At 54.4% G+C, this 25,575-nt stretch overlaps 1 protein-coding gene and 1 long non-coding RNA gene across 8 annotated transcripts; one reads left to right on the top strand and one right to left on the bottom strand.

Moving 5' to 3' along the window:
• Positions 1 to 1,365: 1,365 nt before the first annotated feature.
• UBTF (upstream binding transcription factor) lies at positions 1,366 to 16,951 on the bottom strand. 7 transcript variants are annotated; one of them, XM_082680075.1, is made up of 21 exons: positions 16,507 to 16,951; positions 12,107 to 12,231; positions 10,432 to 10,607; positions 9,809 to 9,892; positions 9,556 to 9,711; positions 7,117 to 7,181; positions 6,735 to 6,855; positions 6,242 to 6,352; positions 5,766 to 5,899; positions 5,470 to 5,611; positions 5,134 to 5,175; positions 4,889 to 5,002; positions 4,633 to 4,788; positions 4,123 to 4,257; positions 3,760 to 3,870; positions 3,266 to 3,354; positions 2,973 to 3,162; positions 2,130 to 2,177; positions 1,947 to 2,018; positions 1,706 to 1,849; positions 1,366 to 1,620 (listed from the first exon to the last, which is right to left on the bottom strand). In XM_082680075.1, exons 2-21 carry the CDS (start codon positions 12,162 to 12,164, stop codon positions 1,495 to 1,497), a joined length of 2,274 nt encoding a protein of 757 aa, XP_082536201.1. In that variant the 5' UTR covers positions 12,165 to 12,231; positions 16,507 to 16,951; the 3' UTR covers positions 1,366 to 1,494. The 7 variants fall into 7 exon arrangements, with proteins under 7 accessions (XP_082536201.1, XP_082536199.1, XP_082536197.1 ...); XM_082680073.1 differs by lacking the exon at positions 16,507 to 16,951 and adding an exon at positions 15,195 to 15,259; XM_082680071.1 differs by lacking the exon at positions 16,507 to 16,951 and adding an exon at positions 14,732 to 14,968.
• A 193-nt stretch (positions 16,952 to 17,144) lies between these two features.
• On the top strand, positions 17,145 to 24,893 carry LOC309838804. The gene is made up of 3 exons (XR_014298389.1): positions 17,145 to 17,271; positions 22,662 to 22,770; positions 24,321 to 24,893. It is a non-coding gene; the product is annotated as an uncharacterized lncRNA (long non-coding RNA).
• Positions 24,894 to 25,575: the final 682 nt, after the last annotated feature.

Below are 25,575 nucleotides of genomic sequence, written 5' to 3'. Positions count from 1 at the left end.
AGAAGCCAAAATTTAATAAAAAACAAACCAACAAAAATTAAACCCACAGAGGCAAGGTGGCTTGGCTTATGCAGAATCTAGGAATCAGGGTACCAAAACGAGGGGGATGGCTGGGAAGGCTTAGGAGGACAGCTTGCAAAAGCAGCTTTTGCAGACCTCTTCCCAAAGCTGTGGATTTGGGGAGGTGGGGCGGGGAAGGGAGCACACCTGAGAAATCAAAGGAAACAGGCGTGGGGCAGCTGCAGGAGATGCAGGGGGAAAGACAGGAGGGATGTGTAAGTTAAGAGCTTCCAACACATTTCTTGAAGGCCAGGTTCAGGGCCCAGGGTGGCTGGGTGACCCCTCAGATGAGCTGCAGGGGCCTTTCCCACCAAATCAAAGCTTTAAGCTTCACCTGGTCCGTTCCCCCTCCCCACAGTCCTGCTGGGTACTGGAGACTAGCAGTAGCTCCAATGACCCTGCCAGAGGGAAACCAGTATAGGAAACATCAGAGTGGCTTCAGTACACCCCCCCAAATTGAATTAGAGATCAAGCAAAGCAGAAGATATGGAGAAAGGGGCCACCCCGGCCCATCCCCACCAGGATCAACGTCTCCCTGGCCCTCACCAACCCTTTTACCAGTTTCACACACTGAGGTGGGCGCCCCCTTCTCTCTTACACGCACAAATGCACATGTGCCTTTGCACACATCCACAGGTGCACCCATGCTATGTATAGGCCGCACACGCACGCGCACACACACACACACGCGCACATACACTTTTCCATACGCATCAAGACCGTTTTAAAAAAGTCCCAAACCTACCCCCTAAACCCTCCCTCTCCCAGAAATGACAACAGAGACGGCAGCCGAGGTCGGTAGGAAACGTCTCGTTGACAGCTCAGAGCTTAAAAAAAAAAAATATATACACATATATAAAAAACACTTCTGCCCCCTCCCCGCCGTGAGTGGGTCCAGGCAGCTCCTTCCCGCAGGGGGCAGGAGAGGGCCATGGGGCAGTGCCTATTTTCCCATAGGCGCCCGCCCCTCCTCTCCCATGTTCCCTGCCTCCAGTTCCAACGTAGGGGTCCAGGCTGCAAGCCCCTCTGGAAAGAAAGGGGTCTTTCCCAAGCTTCCACCCTCCCTTGGGTTGGGCTGCAGGTGTAGGGGGCCTCACTGAACTCTTTGGGACCCACCCCCCCATCCCACTCCCAGGTCCATTGTCCATGCCGGAACCGCAAGTGCAGAGGGGGGTGGGCTGGGCCGGTCCAGTGGTGGCTCAGTCTGATGGTTGTGCTCCCTGGAGGGCCCCCCAGGGCTGATGTCTCTGAGGCCGAAGAGTTCTGGCCTGGGCGCCTCCAGTGCCTCCCCCCACCGTATTTTGTTTTTTTTTTTAAAAAAAAAAAAAAAAAAGGAAAGAAAGAAAGTGGGGGAGGCCAAGGGGCAGGGGACAGAACATGGGGGAGAAACAAAGGTGGTCAGTCGGGGAGGGGAGCCCCGGGTGGGGCTGAGCCTCAGTTGGAGTCAGAGTCCGAGGAGTCCCCCGAGGAGGAGGAGCTGGAGCTGCTGCCCTCGGACTCGTTGTCCTCATCCTCGTCGTCGTCCTCGTCGTCGTCCTCGTCGTCGTCATCCTCCTCGTTCTGCGAGGCAAGGAGTGTGCAGTCACCAGGTGGCCGTCCTGGCGGGGCCCCACTCTCCCCTCCCACTGGGCCCCGTCCATCCCACCTCATCCCCATCCTCGCTCTCATCCTCGCTGCTGGATTCGGAGGAGTCCCCCCCGTCCTCAGAGGAGTCCCCGTTCTCATCATCTTCCTCCTCCTCCTCCTCCTCCTCCTCCTCTTCATCCTCTTCATCGTCATCCTCAGACTCCTTGGAGGGACGGAAGCGCATCAGTGGTCCCTGCCACACCACTCCGGGCACCGCGGACACCCCGCTCCCGGTCCCGCTTCTGAGAGGGGCTCCTTACCGACTTAGACTGCAGGGTCGTCCGGCTGGACTTGGGGTTCGGGCCTCGCAGCTTGGTCATGCTCTTACGTTTCTGTAGGAGAGGATGGGGACGTGGGCAAAGGGAGCAGCCGTGAGTTCTAAACACCCACCGCCCCGCCCAAGTTCCCTCCTTATCCCAACACCAGCCCGCTCCCAGACTCACATTCGAGATGTACTCTTTATATGCTGCACGGTCCTGGGGAGACAGACTCTGGGGGAGACAGAGAAGGAGGTGAGGGTTGGAACATGACCCAAACCACTGCTGACTGAGCATGCTGGCCAAGTGCCAGGCAGTGGGCTGAGCACTGCCCACCATCCCACCTTCGCCCATCCCAGTCTCCCCATACCTTGGGTCTCTGCAGAGAACCCCAGGGACCTGAGAACACAGCTCAGTGTTTCTGCTTAAGATGCCCTGAAGCCTTTTCTAAGCTACCCTGTCCTAGGACTGTTGGTTTTCACGTCTGTCCTGTTACTCTACCCAAATGGAGGCGCCAGATTCAGGGTCTTCCTCAGCTCAGAGAAGCCCCTCACGATGACTTCCATAGCCTGGCTGCATCACTCCTCCCCAGAAGCCAAGTCCAGAGCCACTGCCAATGCAGTGGGGCTCACCAGACTTCTGAAACACTTAAACCCTGCTAATTTCCTGGGTCCTTGGCCAACCTGCCTGGGTGGCCGGGGAGGACACCAGTGACTCTCCCCACTTTACAGATCTGACTGCTCAAGCAAGGCACAGAAAGGAAGCTCAGAGGCTAGGGGCTGAGCCAGAGGCTAGGAGAGGTCCCCTGGTCCCAGCTGGAGGGAGGAAAAGGCAGTCTGATTTGGATTGTCCCACTCACTAGCTGTGTGACCTTGGCTAAGTTACTTAACCTCTCTGAGCCTTGGTTCCCTTATCTTTGATAGTAATCATTACCCTGAAAGACTGCTGGGACACTGAATGAAATCATGAATGCAGACCAGCCACCACGATGCTTCCATCTTCCTTCCTAGGGTCCCCCGGCCCTCTCACCTTGACCCAGAGGTCCAGGTGCACTTTGTACTGCTTCTGCTGCTCCTCGGCCTGCTTTTTGTAGTGCTCCTTCTGGCTCTGGGAGATGCGCTGCCAGCGGCTGCCAATCTCCACCATGCGCTCCTTCAGTGGCAGGTGGTTCAGCTGCCCATTGGACAGAAGCTCCTGGGAGAACTTCTGGTAACCGTTCCTGGGAGGCGGGGGTGTTGCAGGGAAGGTCAGGAGACCAACCAAGCGGCCGTCCTGCCCTGACCCTCCCCATCCCTAGGGTGAACTCCAGCCCCCGGACTCACATGGGAGGCTTCTTGGGTTCTCCCTGGAACTTCATCTTCTTGGATGAGTTTGCAGCAGCCGGGGGTGCCCGCCTCTCACTCAGCTCTCTCTATGGGGACACCCGGAAAGGTCACACTCACCCTCCCGCCTGCCCCATGCCATCTGACTCTCCTTTTGTGTACCAGGAAGGAGGAGAAACTGAGGCACAGCCAAGGAGCAACTTCCTAACAACTCACACCTGTGTCAGACAGGCACTGCCGTCTGAAAGTGCTTTCATAACTGCACTCACACGACTAGCATCACTGCCCTCGTTTCAGTGATGCGTCACTGAGGCTCACACAAGGAAGTTAAGAGACTTACTTAGGGTCACACAACCCAAGCTGGGACTTCTGGCTCCAAGTCCCACGCAGTGAGGAAAGCCGCCCACCCAGGAGGGTGCTCCTGAGTTTTAAGTGGAGAGAGGTGCCCCAGCTCCATCCTGCCCCACCGCGCTAACCAGAAGCCCTCTTTCTACCTCGTATCGCTTTTGGTCTTCGGCCGCCTTCTTGATCCACATTAGTTTCTCCTTCTTTTCCATGTTGTTCCAAGTCATCTCCATGGCTTTCAAGGCCTTCTCCCGGTCGTTCTGGGGACAGACAGGGGTGTCAGCTGTGGGAAGGGTCACCTAGGGCTGGAGCGGGTCTGCATGGGCGGTGGCAGAACAACCCCTTTCCTATGAAATTAATAATAAAGCAACTACTTATCCAGAAAAAAAAAAGAAAGAAAAAGAAAATGGAAAAAGCAGAAAAACAACACACACACCCCCCCCCCAAAAGAAAGAAAAAGAAAAGAAAGAAAAGAAAACACCCCGAACAACCCCTTTCCCAATGCCTGCCACCTTGAAGCGGGCCAGGTAGTCGCCGATGACACTCTGTTGCCAGATCTCCTCGGCTCTTTTGGGCGACTCTGGCAGCTTGCCCGGCTTCCTCTCTGACTGGGCCTTCAGTGCGGCCTCCCGGGCCTTGTACTTGGCCTGCGGAGGGGCGGCAGAGGCGTCAGCCTTCCGGCCACCCCCAGGGGGCGCACGTGGCTCGTCCAGCAGTTGAAGGCTCTCCCCGCCACCGCCACCGGCAAGGGTGGGGTGAGCAGAGGCGTGGGCCGGTGCAGATGTCTCCGGCCTGGGGCACAAGCCGCCCAGCGGCCCTGCTCCCCAGGGAGCTCACAGCCCACAGCTGACAGCTTCCCGCCTTCCGGCTCGCTGGGTTCCCAGCCCCACCATCTGCGCCCAGGCACCCTTGCGGCTCACACCCCACACACACCTGGGGCGGGGTGAGGAAGTACGGCTAGCCCCCAGGGGAGAAGCAGCCCAGACTCTGCCCCGCAGCCCCTCCGGTCTTGCAAGCCTGACCTTTTTCTTCTCTGACAGGTCGTTCCACATGCGGGCCAGCAGGCGGGTCAGCTCGCTCTCTGAAAGCTCAGGCCGCTCTTCCTGCAGCTGCCGCCGCTTTTCTTCCGAGAAGATGAACATGGCTGACACGGGCCTCTTGGGCTTCTCCGAGCCACCCTTGTAGATGTGCAAAGAGGGTCGGGGTCCACGGGGTGCTCACGGGGAGCCCTGCCTCCCCCCCTCCCCCAGGACCTGCTTGGTCGTGCCCCCTGCCCACCTTGCCCCCTTCCTGGGAGGGCTTCTTGGAGGCTGGGCTGGTGGCTTGCTTCTTGTTGATGTTCAACATCTTCTCCTCCCCCAGGACCCGCTGCTGCTCCTCCTCAGGCAGGCTCTGCTTGGGGAGAAGGGGCACCATGGGGCTGAATGTCTGGTCCCCAGGCTGCTTCCTGGTTGTCTTAAGGGCGCTGCTCACCAATTCCCCGGCCTCTCTCTGCCCGCTGCCCTCCCGAAAGGAACACTCACCTCTAGAAAACGGAGCAGTTCCACCTCATAATCTTTCTTTTTCTGGGGAAGGAAGGGGAGTCAGGGTCAGTACGGGGGCAGCCTCACGGGAGACCCTCCCATGCTCAGGGGACAAACAGTAGCCCTCAGCAGACCTTCCAGAGCCTGGACAGGGCCTAGTCTCCCTCCATAGATGGCAAGCGCGAGGCCCGAGAATCTGCCTGGATCAGCCCAGATGCTAAGCCTAGCACAACACCATGTCTGAAGCAGGTGCCCAGGGGTCAGACCTCATGCTTCAAAACCCCAAGGCCCTCCAGGAGTCCTCCCTCTCCAGGGCTGGCCCCTGCCACAGCTCACCTGGTCGCACTTCTTGTGGTAGGCGTCCTTCTCCTTCTGGGAGAGCAGCTTCCACTGCTGGCTGCACAGCACCATGCGCTCTGTGCTGGGCACGTCCTTCATGTTGGCCATCAGCTCTGCGCAGTACAGCGAGTAGCTGTTCCTGTCACAACCGGCAGCAAGGGAGGAGCGGCCCTGTGAGCGACCTGGGAGGCCCAGGGCGGCAGCCCCCTCACTTCCAGAGCCTGGGCTGAGGCCCTTCCCCAACCCGGCTCCCTAGCTGCCCACTCGCCCACCCACCCCAGGGCAGCGCTCACGGAGGTGGCTTGGTGGGTCGCCCGTCAAACTTGTCCTTGAGCTGGCGTTCGGCCTTGGTGAGGGTGGACTTGGTGATGCCCTCCTCACTGATGTTGAGTTCGGGGTGCTTCTGGATATAGTCACGCATAATCTCCTGCAGAGTGAGGCGGGGGGGATGGAGGGCAACGGGGTGTGGGGTTAGCTGGGGCCGGGGGGGTGGGGGAGAGCCGCTGGGAAGGGGAGGCAGGGAGCAAAGCTGGGGGGTGGCCGCGTGTCTGCTGTGTCACCCGAGACGTGGTGCCCTGCCCTGCCCTAGCCTGAGATCTCATGGGGGGGGCGGGGCGGGGAAGGTAGGGGCAGAGGTGAGGGGCCCGAAGGCCCCTCCCTCAGCGGTAGGACGGGGAGAGACCGCCTGCCACAGAGTGCGGAGGCCGCAGAGTCAGAGGGCAGAGGCTCGTGAAGAGCCGGGCGGGGAGGAGCGCAGCGGAAGCCTAACCTCGTACTCCTTCCGCTGCTCCAGGGCCTTATGAATCCATTTCAGCCTCTTTTTGTCCGAGAGCTGAGACCACTGCTTCCCCAGGGAGTCCTTCACCTCCTTCGTAGTGGCCTGCAAACCAAAAGCCGTCAGACACACACAGGCAGCCAGGGGCAAGGGGGGAGGGGCAGGGGAGGGGGACACAGAGGCCCCCGCCCCCTCAGGCCACAGGAGGTCACGAGAGTGTCCCCCACAGGCCAGGAGGGGAAGGCAGAGAGGCGGCGGGGGTGGGGTGGGGTGGGGCGGGGGGTCCCGCCTGGGTGCAAAGGGACAGGCTCACACACGCACACATGCACACACTCGCACGCCAGCTGGCCCAGGCCCTGTCCATGCAGCCCACCCCTGGGGAGGGGCCTCCTCTCCTGCTCCCCTGCACCGTGCCCGGCCGATCTGGCGCGGCTCCCCCTTGCCACTACCGTGCGCCCTCCCTGCCACCCCTTGGCCGGACACTCACGTCTGGCCGCACTTTGAGGTACACCTTCTTCTCGTGGGTGTACCACAGCTGCTGGGGGGTTTTGGGCTTCTCAGGGATGTCCGACTTCTTGGCATTCTGGATTAGGTCTGGGTGATCCTCCCTAGCCAGGGCACGGGGAGCAACAGTCAATGCGGGGAGGGGATCCTGCCAGGGCAGACCCAAGCTAGCTGCCCCACCCACCCAGGCTCCTTGGCCTATCAGTTGACCTATCAGCTCCGGTCCCTCCCCTTGAGCCTAAGCCATTAGGGTCTACAGGTGACCCATCCCTCTTCCGTGCCTCAAGTGCCAGGTTCTGGCCATTGCTACCCTCTCCTGCTGCACCCAGCACCCTGTGGCCCTCCTCTGGGCTCCACTGCCTTACCTGAATCGGGCGAGGTTTCGCTCAAACTCCTGTTTCTCCCTCTGGAAGTCCTGAATATATTTCATCTGGGGGGAGGAGGCGACGGGGTCATCCACAACCCAAGGCCTGAGCTACAAAACCCACTAAGTCCTCCTTGCTAGCTATTCTGCCTCCCAGTTGGTGATGTATACAGAGGATGTCACGAGCAGGAAAGGGACGGCGGTCTGCCTTCCAGCGGGCTGAGGATGGGGAACTCAACCGTAGCCCAGACAGCGGGAGCTACAGGGTCTCCCAGAACACATCCTACATCCTATCCCCTCCCTTTAAGAAAGGGAAAGAGTCCCAGGAAGGGGACATGGCATTATCCAGTCACACAGTAAGCAGCGACAAGGCTGCGACTCCCCGCAACACTACCCCTCTGCCTTTCCCCAACGCCAGGACACTCCCAGGGAGAGTCAGGAGAAGATGTAGGCCTCGCTCCTGTCGCGCTCTCCTCCCCTGTCTGGGGCAGCTAATAGTAATCTGCCCCCTCAGAGGTGGCCCACAGGGCAAGTGGCAGGCTGAGTCCTGCTCCAAAGGGAGATCGCATTGAAGGGAACCCAGAGTGAATTCCTGGATCTGGATTCTTTCCCCCCATCTGCTACCTTCGGGTCCCTGGCTGTCCTTGGCGATCCTGACACCATCCCCACCCCCACCCCCTTCCCCAGTCATTGCCACCTTCCCTGCCTCTGATCCCTTCTTCCAGGCTCCTGGCTCTTTGGCTCCTTGAGCCCTCCCTCCCCCAGCCCCGTCATTCTCCTTTGCTGTTTGGCTTCCCTTCCTTCGCCTGCACCGGCTTCTATCAGCCTGGTCCTCCCTTCCCACCATCCCACCTCCAGCCCGGTATCCTTCCTGCCTCTCCACACCCCTCACTCTGACTTCCTTTCCAGCCTGTCTCTTTCCCTTCCTCATCTACATCCTGTCCTGGCTCCCACTCAATGTCCATCTTTCCTTTATCCCTCTTCTTCCCAGATTCACAAATGAGTTAGCACTGGAGGAGGCCAGGGTCTCAAGCTGATTGAGCGCAACCCCTGCCTCTCATCAGGCGCAAGAAGCGAGGCAGCTCCACTTCCCTCCGAGGTTCCCGCAGAAAACCGGGAGCGGAACCCAGCCTGCTCAGCCCCCGTCGCAGCCCTCCTCACACAAGACAGCAGCTTTTACAGCCGGGAGGCACCACCCAGACCAGGCTCACTCTCCACACCTCAGATCAAGACCAGGCCGGAAGGACTGAAGTAACTTACCGAAGGGCACATACACAGCGATTCAGCGGTAGCCAGGAGAACAGGCTCAAGGCCTGTGTCCCCTGGGCCGGCACTCTGTCCACTCTACCACGGAGTTTCTTCTATCCCTCCCTGAACCTGAGACCCTCTGCCTCTCCCTCCCAGCCCGCGGAAATGTCTCGGTGTTATGTGTACAGTCAGTTCTGTGACGGCCCCATCGTAGGGGTCAAGAATAGCTCCAGCGATTCATACTCCGGCTTGGCTCAAGCAGTAGTTGCAGACAGCCGGATCTACCCAGCCAAGCTAGCTCCTTTTCTGGGTACAGAACAGGCCACGTGAGCCCGAAGCCAGGGTGTGCAGACCAGGAAGAGGGCTACTCCCAGCGCTGGTGCCCTCCCGAGAGCTGGCTGCCTGCAACTCTGTGTCCTCTCCCAGCAAATAAATGTGCCCTCTTGTCTCTCCTGCTGCCCCTTGCCAACATCTCTCCCTGGCTCCATCTCGCCACGTAGCACCTCCTCTGTGTGTGGGCCTCTCTCCCCATCCCACCTCACTCGTGTCCCAGCTGCAGTGCTTTGCTGTCTACCTCTGCAAGGTACTGCATGATCTCACTGTGCTGTGTCCACCCCTGCCTGGGAGGCTGGGCAGCCCCTGCCCAAGGTTAACGGGCTTGAGGGTCTGGGAGAGCGTGAGGCCACGAGGGACAATGTGTGCAAGGGGAAGCCCGCCCATGTAACCTGTGGACGTGGCAGTGGGAAAAGCACTAGGCAGGGAACCTGAACACTAAACCGGAGTCCTGGGACACGATACCCTCCTACACCCCCGTTCGTTGCCCACAAAATCAGGAGAACCCAGCCTCCCGGGGTTACCTCTACAAGCATCGAACGAGACCATGTGGGGAAACAGCAGAAGTGAATAGCTCTGCAGGCCTAACAGTGAGGACGTGTGTGTGAAAGAACACTACGGGTTTTGCCTGCCTCCGTCAGGGTTACACCTGCAGCAGTGCCCACGCCGGACAGCGTGTGGGCCTGGGAGAGGGTGATCAGGTGTGGCTGCCCAAGGCCCTACCCTGCTCAGCTGACCCACCCATGCCCCGATGCCAGGTCCCTTGGTCTAAGCCCTCACCACCCCTGACAGATGACCTACACCATACCAGCTGCTCCCGGCCTCTTCCCTCCCCGCACCTTGGTCCCCCTCCCCCCACCTTCTTCTTCTCCGGCAGCTCTTTGTATTTCTTGGACAGAATCTTGGTCAGGTCCAGGTTGCTCATCTCGGGGTGGAGTTTTGCGTACTTGGCCCGCTTCTCCATGAAAAAGCGGAAATAAGGGGTCAGGGGCTTCTTTGGGAAGTCCGGGTGTTTCTGGAAGGAGGAACAAGGACATGGTCAAGGTGAGACACTGGCCGTTCTTTGGACCTTGCCTCTCCAAACCTTTGTGCTCCTTCTCCTGGAAACTCACCTTGAGTTTTTTGCCTTTGTAAGGGTTTTTAACGTGTTCCTGAGCATCGAGGATCAATTCTGTCAACGTACGGAACTTCCTCACCTGGAGGAAGAAGGGAGGTGAGTGGAAGGGGAAGTTCCGAAGAGGGGGACACCACCCAGGAACGAAGCCTTGTTTCCCAACGGGCCTTCTTTACTTTTCACTAGACTGAAGTTATCAAAGGAGGAGGGCAGGGGCCGACAGTGACACAACTCAGGCAGCCCTGACACCCAGGCAGACACCCTGCAGAGGCCCAGGCAGTCAGTACACAGCACAGGACAGCAACAAGGCGACTGCCTGACCTCGAAATGGTTGTTCATGTCAGCACCTCATTCAAACAGCTCAGGCAACAGACGCTCTAAGACGGTAAGTATTCAAGGCCACACAGCTAGAAAGTGGCAAAACTGAGAAGTCTTGGCCAGTGCTGTCAACCGTGCCACCTCCCGAAATGCACAAGGGCGACCACAAGAGCACCTTGCCTAGTCTCTTTCCTTCCTGTTTATAGACTTCTGTTCCATCTCCTCCACCAGGAAGCTTGAGGCAAGGGTAAGTGTAGATGTGTGTTTGAATGTGTCAGGAAGCATGTGGGGGGGATCCGTTACCTCGTTAGAAATCTCCACCCATTTGAGCTTGCACATGTCTCCAGAAAAGTCTTTAAATGCTACTTTTTCCCAGTCCATATGTGACTCGGTGGTTTTGAACTTGGAGCTGTCATTGGATGGAAGGTTGTTCTTCATGCATTCCAGCAAAGTCAGCATGTCTTCCTGGGACCAGCGGTCTGGGGAAGGGTAAGAAAAGCCATCATGCCTAGCTCATGCCAGCCCCCATCTGCTCCCCAGTCCTTAAGCACTCAACTCTTCCTTCCCAGAGCATCCCAGACCCTGAGTATTTCCCATCTGAAGGCATACACAAGACATGGCCTGGCCTTAAGGAAAAGCCATGGCCATACGGATTAGAGTGGGGACTCCAGTCCAGACAGCATCAGGCCTAGAAACCCAGACCTGGACTCCAGTCTGGCTTACTTCAAAGCTATTATCATTTCTAACACGCCAGCCTGACACGAGTTACAGTTTACTGTAGCGAAGTGGGGGGAAAGGACGCTACAGTGATTTGGGACACTGCTGGAGAACAGCTAGCTTATCGGAGAAGGAAGGGAAGGAGGGAGGCAACACATCTAAACGTGAAGCTAAATTCAATCCACGTTCTAGGTGGCTACCCTAAATGTGCAGACGGAGGAGGGGGTGTGGGCAGTAAGAACCCGTGCTGTTGTTTCTCTCCAGCAGAGCTAGAAACTAGCGTTAGAGGCGTGAGTATTCCACCATCCTACCCCTCCTCTCAAAGAGGACCAAAGGAGAATTTGGGGTAAGTAAACCAATGGTAGAACCATACAGAGCAGCTGTGAGGCAAGGCAGGCAGGTGGGCAAATGCTCCCAGGGCCCTGCTCCAGGGAGACACCGCCCCTCTGCTCCCTCCCCTAGAATTCTGAGTTGTCTTCTCAGCCCAACTCCCCATGCAGGCAGAAAACGGAGTCTGGACCAGCTATTTCCAGCCACTGAAAGGTAGCTCCAGTGAGGCCTCTCTGGAGGGTGGCTACCCTGGAAAGTGAGCTGGGAGGACAGCTATCCAAGGCTAGGAGTCAAAAGGGCTCTTGTATTTACATCTGGTAACCTGGGCCAGGGTTTCCACAGATGGGTCACATGAACCCATAATCCTCTCTCTTCTCAATGTCCCACAGGCATTGCCAGATGCTCAGATTCATCCTACCCCCTGCCACCCTACACACTGGATCCCCACTGGGTGGGGTAGGGTGTAGTTATTTATCTTTGAGGCCTCAAGCCATCAAAACACCCTTTCTCTCCAACCTGCCTCACCAAAAACTGTCCTCTTCATAACAATAAAGAACCTGAAAAGCCTCCCCAATCCCTCTCATCTCCCCCTTCCTCCACATTCCTCATCTTCCCTCCCGTTCCAGAACACTGTTGGGGACACACTAGAGCTGACTGGGAACCCCAGAAGGAAGACTTGCATATGCCTCCTTCTCCCCCTCTGACGTGGGGGTAATGGAGTGTGAAAAATACAGTTTATAGGTTCAAGGCCAAATAATTTGGGTTTAGCCAAACCCCCTGTGTAAGGGATGTTTGACACTCAAGCCGCTCTCTCCCGTATCATTTCAGAGAATGCAGACTGGAGAAAACCTTTAGAAGGGGAGTGGGCCTTGCAGACCTACGTGAGAAAAGAGGATTTAAGTTAAAGAGCCCTGAGGGTCGGGGCTCCTACCTTGGCCTTTGGGGGCGGCCATTTCCAGGTCTGTGGGGCAGTCGGCTTCTCCGTTCATTCTCCAGCCGTCCAGCCACCTCCTCGGTCGTGCTGGCCAGGCAAGCCGGGGTCAAAGCCACCTCACCCTTTAGAAGAGACACCAGTCCCCATTCAGGCGGGCTGAGAGGTGGGGGACTGTCTATCCCTCCCTCCCCCAAAGGGGAGGGGAACATAAGCCCACACTCTCAGAGAAACCCAGCCAAGACTCTAGGAGGCTTAATGAGTTGGTGGGGGTGGGAGTGCGCTCCTCCTCTACCTCCTAACCACGCACCCCCCGCCCCCCAGCCCCTACAGCCCCGCTCCTCGGCGTGCGCCCTCCCCTGCCCACGCGAGAGACTGCTCCCAGCTCCCGCGTGCAGCTATAGCACCCGCCCTCCGCCCTCCTTCCCCCACCCCGGCCAAAAAAAAAAAAAAAAAAAAAAACTCCTCCTCTTCTGTGCGCCCCGCCCCGGGGAGGCCCCAGGCTGCAGGGCGGGGGAGGAGGAAGGGCGGGTAAAGGGCGCGCGCGGCCGCGGAAGCGGGCACGCGCTGTAGTCTCCTCCTCCCGCTCCCCCCCGGCCGGTTCCCCCCGCCTCCGCAACCCGGCGGGGACCCGGACGCAGCGCAGCCGCCGCCGGCCCCGGAGCGCAGCGGCCGCATCGCCCCCGGGGACCGGATCCGGATTCCCGCCGCCCTCCCCCTCGGGCTCCCGACGCCGTCCCCGCCCGCCTGGGCGGGCGAGCAGCCGGAGAGAAGCGGCCTGGCCTGCCCCCCGCCCCCGAGCCACCCACCCCGGCCAGAGGCGCCGCCACCGCCCAGCCACCCCGACGCTCACGGAGGAGCCCGGCGCAGAGGCGCGACCACGGCGGGAACCACCGCCTCCTCCCCCGAGCCTGCGGCCCAGCCCCGCCGGCGCCCCCGCCCCGGCCTCCGGGGAGCCGAGCCAAGGAGAGGGCGGGAGGACGGCGGCCGGGAGGCGGGGGAGCAGCGCTCACCGGCCCCGCCGCCCCCTCCGGCGGCCGGAGAGAACTGCGCCTGCCGGCTCGGAGAAACGCGGGCTCCTCCGCCTGCGGCCGGGGCTCGGCTCGGGCCTCGCTTCCTGCCCTCCCCTCCCCCGGTTCTCGGCGTCCTCTCCAGTGCCCTGGTCCTCTCTCGCCCAGTCCCCTGCCCGGAGGTCGCCCCGGGTCTCCTCCGGGTGTCCACCGCACCCACGGCTCGCTCCCCGCCGCCCGGCCCCGACCCCGGCGCGCGTCCTCAGCCGCCTCGGTTACCCGGCGCAGCGCGGCCTCCGGGCTTCCCGCTCCGGCGGCTCCCTCCCCGGCTCTGAGCGGCGGCGCCCTCCCCCGCTCGGCCGGGCACAGCCGCAGCTCCCTCCCGCGGCGGCAGCGGCTCCTCCTCCGGGCGCGGCGGCGGCGGCGGCGGCGCTGGGGCGGCGGCTGCTGCTGCTGCTGTGGCGGCGGCGGCTGTGGCTGCTGCCTGCTGCTCCTCGCGGCGAAAAGCACAAAGCACAGCGCCCTCCGCCTGCAGGCAGCCCGCCCGCCGCCCGCCCGCCGGCCCCGGCCTCAGCTCGCACACCCCCCGCCGCCGCCGCAGCCTCCGCCGCCGGAGCGGGGAGGAGGAGGGAGAAAGGAGGAGGAGCGGGAGGGGGGGCGGGAGAAGCGGGGCAGCGAGCGCGTCCTTCCCCGTAGAGCGCACACCGACCCCCGGGGAGCGAGCGCCAGCCCGCCCGCCTCGCCGGCTCCGCTCCCTCCCACAGCCTGCCCGGGCGGGCTCCGCGGGGGGCAGCTGGGAGGAGGGGCGGGAGCTGGGGGGACCCGGGCGGCCGAGGCGGAGGGAAGGAAGGAGGGGAGGGGGGTGGTGGTGGTGGTGGTGGTGGTGGTGGTGGTGGTAGTGGTGGTGGCGGCGGCGGCGGCTGCCGCCGGGGAGGGGGGGGGGCCGGGGCAGGGAGACACGCAGCCGCCCGGATGGCGGCGGGGCTCGGAGCCGAGGCAGGCGGGCGGGCGGGCGCCGAGAGCGACCTCGCCAGACCCGCGGGGGAACTAACAGGCTCGGCCGGCGCGGGAGGGAGGGCGCGAGGTGCGGCCGCAGAGAGGGTGCCCGGAGGGCCCCCAGGCGGCCGTGGAGGCTCAGGGGTCGGCTGCAGCCCTGCTCCGGAGCTCTCTCCCCAGTCTTCCCAGCTCAGATTCGGGCTTCCACTCCAGCCCTCATACGCTCCCCTCGCCCGCCTCGCTGAGCGGGCGGTCCGCGCCCACCCTTATCCCCGGAGCGTAGCCACCGGCTCGGGGCGCACGCACGCCGATCGCGGCGCCAGGCTTCGGCGCCTGCCTCGCGGTCGCCTAGCTGCCGAGCAGCACACACACGAAACTTTCAAAAAAATTATCCCTACAAAATATCCTCCCTGCTAATTAAAAAAAAAAGTCTCCTTTGCTCCTTAAACCCCGCAAACGGCGAGGGGGCGACGGGCTCCGGCGGAGGAGCCTCTCTGGGAGCTGGTTCAATCCAGCCCGGCATGGCTCCCCAGGCCTGCCCGGGCGCATGGAGATCGGCGCCGCCACCACTCTCAGCAACCCCTCTCCCCCGAAATCGGCGGCGCCGGGGCTCACTTACCGAGCGTGTGAATGGGAGCGCGGGCCAGGGGCACCTTAGGGGTGCGGCGGGCCGAAGAGCCGAGCCGCAGCTCCGCCGCAGCCGACGCCGGGGCAGCAAGTCGCCAGACAAAGCCCGAGATGGCGAAGCGGAGCGACGGCTAATGGCGAGCCCCACGCGCCGCGCTCCGCCCGCCCCGCTCCGCCCGCCCGCCCGCCCGCCTCGGCGCAGCGCAGCGCCGCTCCGAGCGCTCGCCCGTCAGAGCCGCCTCGGCGCCGCCGCCGCCTCCCGGGCCACCCGGGCCTCGCCTGGCCCCTCCGCCTCCTCCGGGCGGCTTAGCCTCACCCCTTCCCTCCCACCGCGCTGGGGGCTGCACGAAAATAAAAAAAAAAAAGAAAAGGAAAAATGCTTTTTTTTTTTTTTTCCTTTGGTAGGGCGGGCGTGTTGAGACTTTCGGATCTTTTTGCCCCCAGCTCGCACTCACCTGCGGAGCCGCCGGGAGGGCTGGGGGTGGGGGCGCGCGGGGCTGGAGCCGGCAAGCGCGGGTTGAAAGCTAGCCAAGCTCTGCAGCGCCCGACCCGGGCGTATACGCCGCCGCCAGTCCCCGCAGAGAAATCGTCCTCCTACCCCCGCCTCCATCGCTCTGCGTTTCTCTTCCAATCAGCCGATCGCTTGGCGGCTCCTCCATTCTCCGGCCAAGCCCGATGCCTAGAGCGAGCTCCACTCCTCCATCTGCTCGCCCGGCTCCTCGCTCCCCTGCCGCGGCCGGCGAGACGACGTGGGGACGGAGGGGGATTTGCGAGGGAACCTGCGGCTTCCCGGTCCCATTGCTCCCTCCCCGCTGCCTCCTGCCTCCTGCTTCTCTCCTGCGTCTTTCCAACTCTCCCCTGTCGCCACTGGTGTGTGTCTGAGTGTGTGCGCGCTTTTTTTTTTTTTTATTGCTCTTTGCTTTTGCAACCCTGGAGCCAAGTGGAGGGGGGGATAGAAAGGGGGGGTGTTACCAAAAAGAAAAAAAAAAGCAAGCAAGAAGCTCTTAGGTTTGTAACACATTGGAAAACCGGGAGAGTACCCCGCCTCGTCCGATCTCGGAGCCCCGCGAGGGCCTTCCGGGTTTCAGAGCGAGCCTCACGCTATTCTCAATGCCCCTCACCTCCTTCGGGTTTAGGGTCCGAGGAGTCCGAGCAAATAATTCTCCCCCTGGGCCGTAGCAAGGGGGTGTCAGGGTGAGAGTTGGGGGCATTTCTCAAGAAGCAAAACCATCCCTCCCACCCCAGCTTCGGTAGCTGGGCCGGAGTCCGGGTTGAGAGCAAAAATCCTGGTTGGTTTAGGCGAAGAGGATTCCGGGGCAAAGTCGGAGCCGCGAGACCGCGCTTCGAGCATCTCCCCTTCGGTCTCTGCCTCCTGTCCCCTGCCTGCTCCCCGTTTAATTTTTTTTTTTTTTTTTTTTGCCCCCTCGCCTTTAATCTAATTTCTTCCAACTCCACCTTTGTTGTTAACCGGCGTCACGCCCGGACTAGCCAATCCCCGCCACGCAATCAGCTTGTCAAAAAGGCTCGGCCAGCCCTGGGAAAACAGGCCGCGGGCACTGCCCCCCCAACCCTACCCCCCGCCCCCCGCACGGCGGCGGCGGCGGCGGCGGCGGCGGGGAGCCGCGAGGGGAGCCTTGCACCCCGGCCTCGCCGCCCGAGCCGCAGCGGGGCAGCCTCCTCGTAGGTTTCCGCTCTCCACCATCCTGAGGGCCAGGGATTTTAGGGCCTGGGCGGGGATCGAAAGGCCTGGGCGGGACCACCATCTACCCTCCCATTGCCGTCGGCTGTGGTTGTCTGTCTCTGCCTCTCCTCCTCCGAGGAAGGTTCATCTGGACGCAGGAAGCCAGAAGACAGTCTGAAGAACGCCTGCTTCCAATCGGCGAGCCTACGGCTTGGGCCATCGCTCCGGGGGCAGAGCCATTGCTCCCGGGTCCCGGAATGCCAGTCTACCACACCAACACTGCTACGGCCCACATCTCGACCAGCTGGATCACCGGCCCCTTTGGACTCTCCCCTGGCACACAGCCTTCTCCATCCTCACACAACAGCCTCGCTGCTGCTGTAATTCCTCTTGTCTCCTGGGAGAAATGAGATTCCTTTCCCAGGACTTCCATAGCCCACATCTGCCACGTTTCACAAACAAGGAGGAAAATCCTGTCAAGGTCTGGTGTGTCTGGATTTTTCAGTGGGTAGGGCATGTAGGAGGGGCCGATTTACCTTGATGCTATTGAAGCTTAGGCTTCAGGGCTCCTCATCGCAGGGCCTGTTCAAGGCCCTGTCCTTAATTTTGATTCATCATTTGGTATTATTTTTGAGTCTCCCCCTCCCCTCCAATTGTACAAGTTTCAGCCCCACAAACCCAGCTCTGCCCTTGGAACCTACAGAGTGCATTTTGTGTAGGACCAAGACATCTCACACCGCACTTCGAGCCTGCAGGGACTGACTTTCTTGTTTTGACTGGGAAACAGCAAAGGGTTTGCAGTCAGAAGTCCCAGCTTCCGAGCTTCTCGGCTTCCCAACCTTCTTAACAGTGTGAGTTTGATTGAATCTCTTAACCTCATCTGATCCCAGTTTCCTTGTCTATAAAATTAAAATAGCAATCCTATGTTCTCTGCTTTCCTCGCCAGGGGCTGGAGGGTCGAGTGAGATGATATATGTAAAACTGTAAAATACTCCACAATGTCACTTGCGATGTTTACAATGAGACTTAGACCCCAAGAAAGTTCCAAGTCTTCCACACACAGATCTGGAGTCCAGGTGTCCTGGCTCCTGGCCCTGAACTTCTTGGCTGGGCCAAGGGGCCTTTCGGTAAAGGGCTTTGGAATAAAACAGGATGAACATGAATCATAAGAATGATAATAATAATTATTATTTTTAATTAATTTATTTATTTTGGCTGCATTGGGTGTTCGTTGCTGTGCGTGGGGCTTTCTCTAGTTGCGGTGAGTGGGGGCTACTCTTCATTGGGTTGCGTGGGCTTCTCATTGCAGTGGCTTCTCTTGTTGCGTGCAGAGCACAGGCTCTAGGTGCGCGGGCTTCATTAGTTGTGGCATGTGGGCTCAGTAGTTGTGGCTTGCGGGCTTTAGAGCGCAGTCTCTGTAGTTGTGGCCCGTGGGCTTAGTTGCTCTGCGCCACGTGGGATCTTCCCAGACCGGGGCACGAACCTGTGTCCCCTGCATTGGCAGGCGGATTCTTAACCACTGCACCACCAGGGAAGCCCAAGAATGATAATTATTGATTTTTCATTTCTTGGGCAGCAAAAATCATAGCTGGCACTTTTCCCACTTGGAAACCAATTGGCTTGTTTTACATCTATTGTGTCTCTGGTGAGGTCAGGAGTCTAGGACTTGGGCTATGGGCCAGAGCATGAGGGAACCTACCCTTGGTCTTTTTTATATGCCGCCTCTCCCAATTCACTTCCCCCTCCCTCCCAGTTTTCTGCCCTGTGCCTTGAAGCAGAGCCTCAGCATTCCACAACCCCAGCCAGGCTGGTGACAAGGCATAATCCTAGTTACTCATTCTCCACTTGGCCCCAGCCTTTCCTTGGGTTGCCAGTATCCCAGCACTAGCTCATATAAAACCCCTACTGTGCCTGGAATGCATTAACCAAAGTGTGGCACTTAAATTCCTAGTGTACATGGAGTAATTTTAGATAGTATACAGATGAATATATTGTTTTCAAAGTTATGTATTATAATGCGTATTTGGAAATGCATTTTTTTTTAAAATTTAAGATAGTGACATAAACCTGCTTCTTTTTTGGGGGGAGCTACTGTCCCTCATTTATTTTTTTCTTTTTTATTGAGGTGTAACTTACAGATAATGAAGTGTACACATCTTAAGAGTACAGCTTGATGCATTTTTACCTATGTATACATAGTTTACTTGTTACATATATGTATGTATATATATTCATGCATACATATACATATATGTATAATGTAACTACCACCCTGATCAAGATATTGAATATTTCTAGCATTGAGCAAGCTCACTCAAAGTCAATATTCCCCTCCAAATGTCACCAGTATTCTGAGCTATTGCCATAAGATAAGTTTAGCCTGTTTTCGGAGTTCATATGCATGGAATCATTCAGTATGTATTCTTTTACATCTAACCTCTTTCACTCAACATTATGTCTAAGATTAATTTATGATGTTGCACGTAATACTGGTTCATGCCTTTTCATTGCTATGTAGTATTCCACTGTATAAATATACCACAATTTATTCTTTCTACTTCTAATGGGCATATGGGTTGTTTCCAGTTTTTGACTACTATGAATAAAACAGCTTCAAACCTTCTTGTGCCTATATTTTGGTGGATATATGCATTCATTCCTCCTGGGTGTATTTCTAGGAGTGGATTCCTATATCATAGGCTTTAAATATATCGGACATTATTTGATACTGCCAAGTAGTGTTGTCAGTGTTTTTGGATTTTGGTCATTCTAAGAAGCGTGTGGTGACATCTCATTGTTTTAATTTGCAATTCCTTAATGGCATATGATGTTGGATATCTTCTCATATGCTTAGTTGACATCCATATATCTTTTTTGGTGAGATGTCTGTTCAGATCTTTTGCCCAGTTTTTCAATCAGGTTGTTTTCTTTTTTTTTTGGCTTGCCATGCAGCATGTGGGACCTTAGTTCCCCGACCAGGGATTGAACTGCCAGGGAAGTCCTGACTTTGTTTGTTTTCTTATTGTTGGGTTTTAAGAGTTCTTTGTATATTTTGGCTAACAGTCCTTTATCAGAGGTGTCTTTTGCAAATATTTTCTCCCAGTTTGTGGCTTGTCTTCTCATCCTCTTGACTTTGTCTTTCTCAGAGCAGAAGTTTTTTATTTTAATAAATTCCAGTTTATCAGGGATGTCTTTCATGCCTTTGGTGTTGTATCTAAAAAGCCTCCACCATACCCAGGGTCACCTAGGATTTTTCCTGTGTTATCTTCTGGGATTTTTATAGTTTTGTGATTTAGATTTAGGTATATATGATCCATGTGGGGTTAATTTTTTGTGAAGGATATACGATCTATATCTAGATTGATTTTTAAATTTTTTGCATGTGGATGTCCAGTTGTTCCAGCACCTTTTTTTTTTTTTTGGCTGTGCCACGCAGCTTGTGGGACCTTAGTTCCCCCGACCGGGCATTGAACCTGGGCCCACGGCAGAGAAGGTGCCCAGTCTTAACCACTGGACCACTACGGAATTCCCCAGCACCATTTGTTGAAAAGACTGTCTTTGCCACATTGTATCGCCTTTGCTCCTTTGTCGAAGATCAGTTGATTATACATATGTGGATCTATTTCCGGGCTCTCTATTATATTCCATTGATCTATTTGTCTATTCTTTCACCCATACCACACTGTCTTGATTACTGTAGCTTTATACACATCTTGAAGTTGAGTAGTGGCATTCCTTGAACTTTGTTCTTCTCCTTCAATATTGTATTGCCCATTCTGGGTCTTTTGCCTCTCCACGTAAACTTTAGAATCAGTTTGTTGATGTCCACAAAATAACTTGATGGAATTTTGATTGGGATTGCTTTGAATGTGTAGATCAAAATGACAAGAACTGATGTCTTTTTTTCTTTTTTTGGCTGCATTGGGTCTCCGTTGCTACACGTGGGCTTTCTCTAGTTGCGGTGAGCGGTGCGCGGGCTTCTCATTGCGGTGGCTTCTCTTGTTGCGGAGCATGGGCTCTAGGTGTGCGGGCTTCGGTAGTTGTGGCATGCAGGCTCAGTTGCTCCTTGGCATGTGGGATCTTCCTGGTCCAGGGATCAAACCCGTGTCCCCTGCATTGGCAGGTGGATTCTTAACCACTGTGCCACCAGGGAAGTCCAGAACTAATGGCTTGAAAATATTAAGTTTTCCTATTCATGAACATAGACATTTCTCCATTTATTTAGTTCTTCTTTGATATTTTTCATCAGAGTTTTGTAATCTTCTTCATATAGTTCTTATACATATTTTGTTAGATTTATACTTAAGTATTTCTTTTCTTTTTTTATTTTTGAGTGCTAATGTAAATAACACTGTGTTTTTTATTTCAAATTCCTCTTGTTCATTGCTGATATATAGGAAAGCAATTGACTTTTGTACATTAACCTTGTGTCCTGTAACCTTGCTATAATCATTTATTAATTCCAGGAGTGTTTTTTGGTTGATTCTTTCAGATTTTCTACATAGATGATTGCGTCATCTGCAAAAAAAGACAGCCTTATTTCTTTCCTCCTAACCTGTGCTTCTTTCTTCCTAAACTTTCCTTTTCTTTTCCTTTCTTTTCTCCTTATTGCATTAGCTAGGATTTCCAGTACGAGGTTGAAAAGCAGTGGTGAGAGAGAACATACCTACCATGTTCCTGATCTTAGTGGGAAAGCGTCAAGATACGCACCATTAAGTATGTTCGCTGTACCTTGTTTGTTGATCTTTATCAAACTGAGGAGCATACTCTATTCCTAGCATGCTGAGAGTTTTTATGATGAATGGGTATTGAATTTTGTCAAATGCTTTTCCTGCCTCAATTGATACAATCATGTGACTTTTCTTCTTTAGCCAGTTGATGTGATGGATTACATTAATTGATTTTCAACTATTGAACCAGCTTTGCATATCTGGAATAAATCCTACTTGGTTGTGGTGTATAGTTCTTTTTATACATTGTTGAATTTGATTAGCTAATATTTTGTTGAGAATTTTTGCATCTATATTCATGAGAGATATTGATCTGTAGTTTTTTTTTTTTCTTGTAATGTCTTTGGTTTTGGTATTAGGGTAATGCTGGCCTCGTAGAATTAGTTAGGAAGTACAGTTATCCCTTGGTAACCACAGGGGCTTGGTTCCAAGACCCCTGCAGATACCAAAATCCACAGATACTCAAGTCCCTTATATAAAATGGCTTAGTATTTGCATATATCCTATGTACATCCTCCCATATACTTTAAATCACCTCTAGATTACTTATAATACCTAATACAATGTAGCCGCTATGTAAATAGTTGAAAATACAATGTAAATGCTGCATGAATACTTGCCAGCACACAGCAAATGCAAGTTTTGGTTTTGGGAGCTTTCTGGAAAAAATTTTTTTGGAATATTTTCAATCCACAGTTAGTTGAACCTGCAGATGTGGAACCTGAGGATACAAAGAGTTGACTGCTTCTATCTTCTGGAAGAGACTGTAGAGAATTGTTATAATTTCTTTCTTAATTTTTTTTTTTTTTTTTTTTTTTTGTGGTACGCGGGCCTCTCACTGTTGTGGCCTCTCCCGTTGTGGAGCACAGGCTCCGGACGCGCAGGCTGCGGACGCGCAGGCTCAGCGGCCATGGCTCGCGGACCCAGCCGCTCCGCGGCACGTGGGATCTTCCCGGACCGGGGCACGAACCCGTGTCCCCTGCATCGGCACGCAGACTCTCAACCACCGCGCCACCAGGGAAGCCCTTTCTTAAATGTTTGATAGAAATCACCAGTGACCCATCTGGGCCTGGTGCTTCTTGTTTTAGGAGGTTACTAATTATTAATTCAATTTCTTTAACAGATAAAGACGCATTCAGATTTCTTCTTGTGTGGATTTTGGCAGATTGTATTTTTTAAGGAATTGGTCCATTTCATCTAAGTTGTCAAATTTGTAGGCATAGAGCTGTTTATAATATTTCTGTATTATCCTTTTAATGTATATGAGAGCTATAGTGATGTCCCCTCTTTCATTTCTGATATTAGCAATGTGTGTCTTCTTTTTCTTAGTTACCCTGGCTAGAAGCTTATCAATTTTGTTGATCTTTTCAAAGAACCCGCTTTTGCTTTTGTTGATTTTCTCTACTGATTTCCTGTTTTCAACTTCATTGATTTCAGCTCTGATTTTTATGATTTCTTTTCTTCTGTTTAATTTGCATTTAATTTGCTCTTTTTGTTCTTGTTTCCTAAAGTGGAAGTTTAGATTATTGATTTTGGATCTTTCTTCTTTCTGATACTATATGCACGTGGTGATATAAATTTCCCTGCAAGCAATGTTTTTGCTACATCTTACAAATTTTGGTAAGTAGTATTTTTGTTTTCATTCATTGCAAAATATTTTTAAATTTCTCTTGAAATTTCTTCTTTGACCCATGTGTTATTTAGAAGTGTGCGCTTTATCTCTAAGTATTTTGGGATTTTCAAGCTATCTTTCTGTTGTTGACTTCTACTTTAATTCCATTGTGTTCTGAGGGAAGACATTATATGATTTCGTTTTTTTTTAATTATAAATTTATTTATTTGTTTATGTTTGGCTGCATTGGGTCTTCGTTGCTGTGCAAGGGCTTTTTCTAGTTGTGGTGAGTGGGGACTACTCTTTGTTGCGGTGTGCAGGCTTCTCTTGTTGCGGAGCACAGGCTCTAGGCGTGCAGGCTTCAGTAGTTGTGGCACGCGGGCTCAGTAGTTGTGGCTCAAGGGCTCTAGAGCGCAGGCTCGGTAGTTGTGGCGCATGGGCTTAGTTGCTCCATGGCATGTGGGATCTTCCTGGACCAGGGCTCGAACCCGTGTCCCTTGCATTGGCAGGTGGATTCTTAACCACTGTGCCACCAGGGAAGTCTCTTTTATTTTATATCTATACAAGATGATGGATGCTCACTAAATTTATTGTGGTAATCATTTCATGATGCATGTAAGTCAAATCATTATACTGTACACTTCATCTTTGATATACTAGTCATTTAATTCTGTTACGGACATAAGTTATACTCTGTATGATTTCAGTTCTTTTACATTTGTTAAGGTTTTTTATGGCCTAGAATATGGTCTGTTTTGGTGAGTGATCCATGTGCAGTTGAAGAGAATGTGTATTTTGCTATTGTTGCTTGGAATGTTCTACAACTGTAACCTAGGTCAAGTAAGTTGATGGTGCTCTTCAGGGGTTCTGTATCCTTAATAATTTCCTCTCTACCTGTTCTGTGGATTATCGAGAGAGTAGTTGTAGTTTCCTACTGTACCTGTGGATTTATCTGTTTCTCCTTTCAGTCCCATCAGTTTTTGCTTCATGTATTTGAAGCTCTGTTAAAAAATTATATATGCTCTATTAAAAAACTATATATGTGGAAATGAGTGTTCACATATAAATATATCTGGAGGAAAACACTCTAAATTATTAACAATGGTTACTGGGGTGGGGGTGGGGTATTGGAGGCTTTTATTCTCTATGTTAAATAGTTCTGTAATTTTAAGTGTTTTATAGTATACATGTATTCTTTTTGAAATTTGAAAATATACAGACATGTTTTAAGGGAAAGAGAAAGATGATTGCATGGCTGCAAACGTGTCCTCCTAGCCTGGGCTAGCTTGGAAAAAAGTCAGCTGGGTGCTCTCTGTCCCATTCCTGCCAAGCTCCCAGACCATGGCTTCAACCTACTGCTTCTGCTTGCTTACCAGCCCTTCCTTCCTCACTTCCTGTCATCTGGCTTTGGGCCCAGGTGCCTGGGAAAGAAACAATTTTTTGAGGTCACCATGTGGCCTGCCAACCCAGCAGGCTTTCCACCATGTGACTTGGCTTTGCTGAGCAAATTTCACCCACTTCATCTTCAGATTATTTGTCAATGTTTTCCATTTTCCAGACTCTTATTCTCTCAAGATATCCCCCCTTTCTCATCACTGGGCCAGCTCTTACTTTTCCCTCAGGAATCAGAGTAAATGTCTCGAGGAATCCTTGCCAAACCTCAGCCGGCCTCTGCTCCCAGCACTCCCTGCAGAATTACGCATCATTCTTGTTGAACGCCTGGCTCCCACGCAGACTGGAAGTCCTATGAGAATTGGAGCTATGTCCACCTGCCTCTGCTATTGACTCACCTACATGGAAGGATTCCCAATTTTCCTCTTTGCAGCCAACCTCTCCTGTATACAGCTCCCAGGTGAATCACTTTCATCGCGTCATCCCCAGTTCTAGAACCTGCAGTGACTTGCTGGTGCCTATTGAGTCAAACCCAAACTCTTCCTCTTGTGTGTATTTAATGACATCAACATTAAAGATTTCTGTTCAACGAGGTGGACAAAGTTAAGAGAGAGATGACAAAATGGGAGAATATTTTTGCAACATCCAAAACCAACATAGATTCTTCCAGATCTCTTGCAAATCAACCTCCAAAAAGGCATCAATAGAAATATGATCCAATGATGTAAAAAGACTTTATGTAAGAGGAAACGTTAAAGACTAATCACCAAGTGCAAAGATGCTCAAACTCTTTGGTGATCAGACAAATGCAAATAAAACAACAGTGAGGGGGCTTCCCTGGTGGCTCAGTGATTGAGAGTCTGCCTGCCGATGCAGTGGACACAGGTTCGTGCCCCGGTCTGGGAAGATCCCACATGCCGCGGAGCGGCTGGGCCCGTGAGTCATGGCCGCTGAGCCTGCGCGTCTGGAGCCTGTGCTCCGCAGCGGGAGAGGCCACAACAGTGAGAGGCCCGCGTACCGCAAAAAAAAAACCCCAAAAAACAGTGAGATAATACCTCAGTCGGGGTAGGAAAAATCAGACAGCTGGATAATATCAATCATATGGGAATATAGGAACCTCCTGCTCTGTGTGTGGGAGTGTGGCCTGGTGCAGACATAGCGGAGAAAAATATGGTTGTACTTAGTCAAATGAAGACAGATGTATTTATACCCTATGACCTAGCAAGCCCACTCCTGGCTTCTACATTTATAACTCAGAGAGGTTCTCACTAGATCCATAAGAGGACAAGGCTGAGGATGTGCCTTGCAGCATTGCTTACTGGAGGGGAGTTGGGTGCAGTCAGATGTCCCTCCCTGGGAGAGTGAAGAAGCCAAAAGTGGGGAATGCCCCCATGGAGCACCCCACAGCAATTAAAGCAACT

This window comes from Grampus griseus, assembly GCF_964374135.1.
Source record: "Grampus griseus genome assembly, chromosome: 20".
In the NCBI taxonomy this organism is placed as follows: domain Eukaryota; kingdom Metazoa; phylum Chordata; class Mammalia; order Artiodactyla; family Delphinidae; genus Grampus; species Grampus griseus.
The sequence above is the reverse complement of the archived record's forward strand: the minus strand, read 5'-3'. Positions and strand labels throughout refer to the sequence as shown.